The 8,681-nt window shown below is 31.2% G+C and overlaps 1 protein-coding gene across 1 annotated transcript; it reads right to left on the bottom strand.

Annotated features, from left to right (window-relative positions):
- Nucleotides 487-3,517, bottom strand: LOC104785842 (AP2-like ethylene-responsive transcription factor PLT1). The gene is made up of 9 exons (XM_010511133.2): nucleotides 3,174-3,517; nucleotides 2,637-3,078; nucleotides 2,462-2,544; nucleotides 2,322-2,330; nucleotides 2,128-2,216; nucleotides 1,971-2,044; nucleotides 1,822-1,872; nucleotides 1,625-1,701; nucleotides 487-1,477 (listed from the first exon to the last, which is right to left on the bottom strand). Exons 1-9 carry the CDS (start codon nucleotides 3,289-3,291, stop codon nucleotides 696-698), a joined length of 1,725 nt encoding a protein of 574 aa, XP_010509435.1. The 5' UTR covers nucleotides 3,292-3,517; the 3' UTR covers nucleotides 487-695.

The raw sequence follows: 8,681 nt of genomic DNA, 5'->3' as shown, positions 1-8,681 counted from the left end.
TTATGCTATGAAATGTAATGGTTTTGTTCATAGACCGCCAAAATGTAATTTTATTTTCTAAGTGTTGGCGCTTGTTCATAAAATTAAGGCGGAATCAGGTGTTTTTAGTTCCCGCTTATTGATTTTTAAACATAGTATTAGTGCAATGCTATAAGTATATTTGACAAACTCTCATTTTGCTTTTAATAGTAGTTACAAAAATTGTGTTATTGTAATCTGCTATCAATACTCATATTTGTTGTAGTGTATGTGATATATATAATAGGTTGATTTGGTTAATGCTTTCCAAACAAATTTAACGAACTATTTTACTAATCTTTGACTTTGTTTGTCGGCTCGCTTTGGTATACATATAGATAATATTAAAATAAGAAATAGAGAAAATATCTTTATAAACGAATTACAAGTTTGGAAATTAGTCAAAAGGGTTAGCTTTAAACAAAATTTGGGTACCCTTAAACTTAACTGATCGAGTACCCATAAAACCCTAACCCTCAAGAACCATTCTGAGAATCATTACCTTAGCCGTAAAATATTTAAATAACCTCTTGCGTCACCTAAATTCTTCTACCAAAAGTCCCTTCTAAATTGATCCTATTACTTCCAAGAGTGGCAGCAAAAAAAAAAATGAAAGTACTGATTAAAATAGTTATTACTAAGACCCTTTCCTTGTGCCACAAGAAAGAGATCCTTGTTTACTCATTCCACATTGAGAAAACACCACCAGGATTTGACCCCTGAACAGACTCACCGGTCCAACCACTATACCCTCCGGTTCCATCACTGGAAGGCATATCGTAATCTGTTTTAACGGTTGGAAACTCCTCATTCGATCCAACGGTCGAGCTCGACCCAATACCTATGCCGTGGTTTCCAAGAAATGCTGCAGTGTTGTAGCTCCCACTAGAGCCTCCATTGTTATTATTGTTGTCAACGATAGAGGTCGAGACAAGGCCGTGAAGCAGAGCCGGATTGCTATGAAGATACGCGTTGTAGAGCTGCTGGGAGTTTTGGCTCGATTGTTGCTGCAAGTAATTATTGGTCTGTTGGTGGAGATGAAGCTGTGTCTGGATATAGCTATGGTGATTAAAAGAGGAGGAATCATGAGCACTGTTGTTGCTGTATTGAGAGATGTCATTGTTCTGAAGAGATAGAAAAGGCTCCAATGGTTGTTGAATGCTTAGAGGGTAAGGTTGAAGCTGAAGCCTTGATGAGCTCGAGCCAGAGCCTGAGCTTGAGCCACCACCGTACTGGAAACTTGAACCAAGGGCTATCATCTCGGCCTCGCGTTTCCTTGAAGATTCAAGAGCTTGAGCTTCTTTGAGCCTCTTAGCTGCACCTCCTCCTATGGGAAGCGTGCTGCTCTCTAGGATGGCTTTGACGTCATAACGGTTGATTTCAAAGTTGGTCACTGCATTAAGTCCTCTAAACTTGATCGCAGCTATATCATAAGCTTCCGCTGCTTCTTCCTCAGTGCCTAAATATGATTAACCATATCAATCATGTAAGACAATGGTTTACATGTAGCGCGCTCCATTTTTTAAGGTTTAATTAACTCCACCGCGAGTTAAATTTATTCTGAACCTATAAATAGTACTCAAAAGTCTAAGAACTAAGTGCTTACTAAAAGTTCCCAAGTAGAGGTCTTTGTTTCCGGCGACTCGGCCGATCCTTGCTTGCCATCTTCCATGTTGGTGATGCCTATATATAAATGACAAGTAAAGAATGTGTTTTATTTGGGGGGTCAACGTCAAATAAATATTTTTAGTATATGCTTCTTATAAAAAGTATGGTAATATATATCTTATATATATTATAAACCTTGTCACTCCTCGATACATTGAGGCACCTCTTGAAAATCCGCTACTTTTCCTGTGATTTGACGTACGTATATATAAAGATGTAACAAGATTATGAATGTTTTCGATTTATATGAAAAATGCCCTACGGAAGAACGCAAAAGAAAACACCTTCTAATAGCAGCCACGAACTCTTGTCTCGTCATGTGCTTCATTTCCTCTACTTCTTTCTCGTAGTTAGTAATCTGATATATATTATATAATGAATCAAAGATTTGAATCATAGACAACTAGTTAGATGATTGCAACAAAATATGAACCAACATACAGGGAAATTAGTAGTAGTTGAGGGACCCCAGTACTTAAGTGCAGCTAGATCATATGATCTTGCTGCTTTATCTTCTTTGTCATACCCACCTATACCAAGAATTTGGTTTAATTTAGTTTCCTTAAACGAAATAAAATAATTAATAAGACCACGAGGATGATAAAGAAAAAAAATATCCAATTCGACGTACTCACCCAAGTAAACTGGAAGGTTGTTTATTTAATTCCGAAGATTTTACGCATCAAGAACAAAGAGTCAAGACAAAACATAGTTAGTCTGAGCCAAATGAAAATTTAAAAACAAAACCTTTATTAAGTGGAAGTTAATTACTTACCTTGTCTTCCTTTCCTAGACTGGCCTTCCCTTCTACAACTATTATCCCATAGATGAGCCTCATATCGACCGGTCCATCGGTGTCTATATATGCACATTTCATCATTACACTTAAATATAGATCACAAAATCATTGAAGAATCGAATAAAAAAGAGTGATGAGTCACATATCTAACCTTGTGACACCACGATAGATCGAGGTTCGTTGTCCAAAAGTGTCCAATGCACGTCTCGGCGTGGCCGTCTCAACAACGGCTAGTGCTCCACCGCTAGAGTTTTCTCCGGTGGTCTCGGACGGTGAAACTTTGGCTGCAGCGTTATTACCAGCGGTGGTGGTCCCCATGGACAAAGTGAGTGACTGTAAATTGTGAGCACTCTCTTGAAGCTCATGATAGCTATTGTTGTTAGGAGTGTTGGAGTCACAAGCTGCTACAACGACGTCGTTTGATTGGACGCTAGGCATCAAGCTATTGGTATGGAAGTAGTAGTCTGAGTCGTTGTAAGCTACTAGGTGGTCGGATTGGTTTTCGTCCGGTTTGCTCACACCAAGAAAATCGGCCACTTTTGGAACCTCTCCTCCTTCACCTCCTCCACCGTGTGGATTGATCATATTCCACTCTGCAAAATTACAATTTGTTATTTAGTATAGAGTTAAACACGAAAAGAGAAGCATGTATGTATAGATAAATATATATATATATATATAGTATTACCTTGTGTTTGAAAAGGGTTGTCCATATGGTCGCTGACCAAGCCAAGGTTGTATTCATGAGGAGGCAAAGAAGAGTTGTTTGGTGAAAGAGGAAAGCCAAGCCAGTTGTTAGAATTCATTTTCTTCTTTTCGAGTCAAATAAGTTTGGTTTGTGTTCGGGGTAAGCAATCAATCACTACCACTTTGGTATGATCAATATACCAAGCTCTAAGCCAATCAAAGAAGAAAGGAAGATTCAATAATCAAGGATTGGGGAAAGAGAATTTAATGATCAAGACTACTTTTCAAAGATTGGGGAATAGTATATATATATATATATATATAGGTAGAAGTATTCTTTCTTCAAATTTATATAACCTCTCTCTTTCTTTTCCTTTCTCTCTCTCTCTCTCTCTCAAAAGCTACTCTATGAGAAGTTTAGGGTTTTTAACAAAGAAGAAGATACTTGTGAGAGATGAACTTTGTGGAAGACCAGAGAAGTTTTATGGTTGAGAGACCCTTTTAGAATATTATTTGTTGTATAAATAATACTTTATGCACTATACATTACTATTGTTTAGAATATTATATGAACGAGTTCATTTAAAACAAAGCATTGATTTTTTTTTTCTAACACTTTACCAACGTATTCTGTCGGATTTAAATATCGGTGAATATACGACGATATCACTAGCTAGTTTGGAAAATCTACAATAAGTAAAGGTGCACGATTGACGTAATTATATGCAACGGGTCTGGCATATGACAGTTTTGTATATACATGACTATTTGAAATGTTTTATAAATGCATAAATATATTTGTATACACGCTTGTAAATACCAACACATATAGTATTGAATATACATTATATTTATCCCAAACAATCATAGTATTAACATTTGTTATACGTTTTGAACAAGAACCTCCATTCTGTAAAACTTATCTAAATTATCATAATATGAATGTCCAATTTGTTATCAGAACGTAATAAACTCTATCAAATTTCTTTACTATGCTGTACTTAGAAGTCCTCATACTATAAGACATTTGGAAAACTATATATTTACTTCCATTCATTTATTTCAAAATATACATAAATCGGTAAAATGTGAATAAATTTGATTAGACAAAATGGGCGGTCTATAGTAAGACAAAACCTAAGATTCCAACCGAAAAAATCCAACCCTTTACGTAAATTAATTTATCACTCACGACTGAAATTACTTATAATGTTTTTAGAAAAAAAAAAGAAGATTTTAAGTCTCTCTCTCGTTTGAGCTTCTCTCTCTAAACCCCACTAGGATTATGGGAACTCACGTCCTCGTTTAATGCGATTCATGACTCCACAAAGCCCAGCATTCCCACACTCTGCAACTCACCTCTACGCCTTAATTACCATTTGACCATTCTACGTAAAGTCTCTCTTTTCCAATCTACAGCTCTCTACAGCTCTCTCTCCTTTACTTAACATGTATACTTGCGTATCGATCCATATATGCATATTTAAGCATACGCCTACGTACGTATGGATGTCAATATACATGCATACATTTTACAAAATACAGCAAAAATAGCAACTAGGTTACTCTAAATTTAGAAGCTATAAATTATTGTAGATCCCTGAATTCTCTCTCTTCTGCATGTGTACGTTCATGCAATATTATAAGAGCCAACAATTCACTAAATATTAAGATCACATATATGGAAACAGATACCAAAAAAAAAATTGCTTAAATGATTAACAAGAGAAAAGTATATTCTTTTACTAATTGTTAGTTTAAAATTTTCTGATGGACAAGAAGAAGAATAAAAAAATCGTAAAATTGGTAGGGGAATTTGTTTTGGTCTCCCCAAGTAAAAATCTGTTGACCGCTTAATCGATCTTCGCACCCGTCAAAAGAAAGAGTTTTTATGAGTTAATTAAATTAAACAGCATGTTTAAGTTTAAAAGTTATTATTGCTTATGTCCTTTGCACACTAGGAGATTGTATTGTGCTAGGAGCCAGCCCTCTTTTTTAATCGCATGCCTTGTGTCATCCATTAACATAATTCATTTTATAATAGTTATCAAATTATATGTGTTTTAGATGAATATACTAATAGAAGTACATGTGCACCAAACTTGATTTCACATGTGATTTTTTTAGTATGGCACAAAAAAAATTATAGTATTCATTGGTATACTAAACATTATGTTTTAGTTGCCAACCAAAAATAATGTTTCAAAATGGTGATCATAGTATAATCGATTTCGATTATGCATCTGTATTAACATGCCTATATATAGGTGCTTTATGTTGTCGCAATATAACCAAAACTGAACATCGTGATCAACTTCATTGTACTATATATATGCTGGACAGCTGGAGTATTAATTAACCGGAACTAAGTTGATTTTTTTTTAAAGACAAATTAGGAAAGAATTCGATCAAGTGATACTGATACATCTTTTAAAAGAGATTTTTTAACTAAATAGTAAATATATACATGTATAAAAAATATTATGGTTACTTCGTATAAATTAAAAAAGCTGACACAAATATATCTTTAGTATTAAGTATTAACACATGTCATACGATATTAAAACAACCAATGAATTTATCAATTCAATTACACATTAATTAAAATAATTAATACTACATAGTATATACTAATATCGAGCAGGTGTAGGTCTGCTTCAAGGAAAGTTCTTATTCCACTTTTTAGATTTTGCTAAATCCTTCTCACTTTTTATCATTTTATTAAAATATGACTAAAAACCTATCTGCAATAATTCTACGAATGAGAGAAAGAAAGAAAAATAGAAAATTCAGAAGAAAGCTTCCTTTTATGGCTTCCTTCCAGATTGAACCACTCAGAGTCTCAGTCTGCTGTACGTAGAATCTAAGCGCAGAAGAATAATCAAATGACATATTCTGAACTAGTTTTTTTTTTTTTTTTGGACAAACTGAACTAGTTTTCTAAGTAAGAAAGATATATAAGAAATATCCAGGAATAATCTGTTACATTTGATGTGACATTTTTCCCTCTAAATTATTGGTTACCTTTTTTCCTATATAAACTTAAGAAAGAAAAAAAAAAAAAAACAAGAACAAATTGTTAAGTCTGAGTGTCTGACTAAGAAACAAAAAGTTTGACTGTACCACACAATTTTAAGTACACCTAAAAAATATCAGCTTCTACAAATGCTAAACCTCACAAATAAGTTGATTAAAAATTCAGATTCTTAATTAATTCCTTAGCCAAACTTTCTACGAAAACCATCACTTTAACATTTTTATTAAATTTACATCTTGTTTGGCTCTACTGATAGATGGACTAGGCTTTTCCAAGAAATATCAGGTTATGTTTCCATGGACAAATATTAGTATACAAAACCTTCTGAAAATAAATAGTTCTTATCTATACTAGTATAATTGGAGCAATTTTTGCTCAAAAATATGTTTTTGAAAACATTTACCATTAATTACCATTAAATGTTTATGTTCATATCCAAACAAGTTTAGTTAACTCTCTATACTATATTTATAACCAAACACAATTAAATAGTTTAAATATATATATATATATATATATATATTTAATATTCTACAATTAATATAGATATTTAGAAGATTTGTTCCAAATTTAAAATTTTATTCTCCTATCATTTCTTTTTGATTTTAAAATTTAAATGTAATCAATCATCATAATCATAAAGTGCATAAAGTTAATAAAAATAAATGTGTTTCTACATATATTGTGATTTGAATTTTTTAAAACAAACATATATTACTCAATTAATATAAAAAGTGTGTGTTTAACATATATATATATATATAGTAAATTTACCGTAAATAATAAATTATAAAATTTTAAGAAGTTTATAATTTATAACTGATATATCTAAACTTAATAAAAAGTAAACTTATAAATATTTAAACATATTACTTTTCAAAGTAACAGAAACAAATTATATTACATAACGGGTATATGACATGTCAGGATTGAATTGATAATACTAAAAAATAAAGGGTTAAATCCTCATTTTACTATTTTAACAACATCAATATAAAATATGTCATCAAATTGATTTAATTAAGATTGTATTAAACAAAAAATTTTGTGCGGTATACTGCAGATTATATATGAATCACTAAAATTAACAAAAGAATACATTAACAAAATTAGTATTAAAATAGTATATTAACAAAAATATGCAAAAACTTGCTATGCGGTATACCGCGGGTCATAATCTAGTTTAAAGTATGTTATGAGCAATAAAATATTATTACTGAAAAGGTGAGGTTTCTTTTTGTTTGCCTTACACCATCTCCAATGGTTTCCCCTATTTTTTCCTCTATAATAGAGGATCTCTTTTTCTATAATAGAGGAGAGTTTTGCTCCAATGGTTTTCTTTATTTTTTCCTCTAAAAACGAATATTCCAAATGGATTCTTTTTTATTTTACAATTAACACCTTTTATTTATAAAAATTGAAAACTAACCCATTTTACTTTAAATTTGTACCACTTTCATAAAATTAATTTAAATTAAATATTTATTATTATAAATAGCATTACATCGTACAAAAATTATAAAATATAATAGGTTTTTAACCATTTGCATTAATGTATTTTCCCACAAATGATCAATTAATGCATTTCGAAGTGAAAAATGAGCTTGTTTGTCTTTTATTTTCTAAATCGACCTAGAAACTCCTCGAAATGAATGTCATCATCTTCCGCTATTTTGAGGCTGAACAAGCACATATTATACAAAAGTGGAATAATCAACAACAAAACCAACAAGCTCCTCCTCCATCTACATCATTTGGTTCGTTTAGAAAATATTTTAGCGATATTGGTGGATCCCAAAGTAATTTACCGGATTATTAAGTTATTAGTTTTTTGTATTAAAATAATTATTATGGATTGAATGAAAAATAAATATTATAATTTATAGAAATTATCTTTTCCAAATGGTAGTCTCAATATTTTAGACTAAATATTTATACTTAAATTTATATTATTAGTTTTTAAAAATACTTATTTTATTAAATTTGTATTATTAGTTCTTAAAAATATTTATTTTATTTATTTTGGTCATAAATAAAAGAAGTTAAAGATTAAGAGGACTACTTTGCAAATAAAATAGTTCACCTCTATTTATAGAGGAAAAATAGAGTTTCTCTAAAAAATAGGGAAAAAATAGCAATCTCTATTATAAAGGTGAAAATAGAGATCCATTTGAGCAAAACTATTCTATAATAGAGTGTACAGGTCGGGTTAAAAAATTAGTAATACTACTATTATTTACTCACTTATTCAAAATTTCAAAAAGATAACGACAAAAATACACATGAGAGATAGATTATGATGAAATTGCCAAAACTAAATTAGAAACAAATAAGCAAAACAAATAAATAACAAAGAACTAAATAACGTTAGACTTTCAGTCTTACAAGTGATCAAAGCCTCTATGATGGTCTCGTCTAAAACGAAAAGGAAAATGTTCACTTATTAATTATGAAAATGTTTTACTTTTTAAA

The sequence above is a fragment of the Camelina sativa genome, chromosome 1, assembly GCF_000633955.1.
Source record: "Camelina sativa cultivar DH55 chromosome 1, Cs, whole genome shotgun sequence".
Lineage (NCBI taxonomy): Eukaryota > Viridiplantae > Streptophyta > Magnoliopsida > Brassicales > Brassicaceae > Camelina > Camelina sativa.
The sequence above is the reverse complement of the archived record's forward strand: the minus strand, read 5'-3'. Positions and strand labels throughout refer to the sequence as shown.

Coding starts and splice junctions, on each gene's coding strand:
- LOC104785842 (XM_010511133.2), bottom strand. CDS start 3,291: ATGAATTCTAACAACTGGCTTGGCTTTCCTCTTTCACCAAACAACTCT. Junction 3,079..3,173: donor CAACCCTTTTCAAACACAAG/GTAATACTATAT, acceptor GTAATTTTGCAG/AGTGGAATATGATCAATCCA. Junction 1,478..1,624: donor CCTCTACTTGGGAACTTTTA/GTAAGCACTTAG, acceptor AATCATATTTAG/GCACTGAGGAAGAAGCAGCG.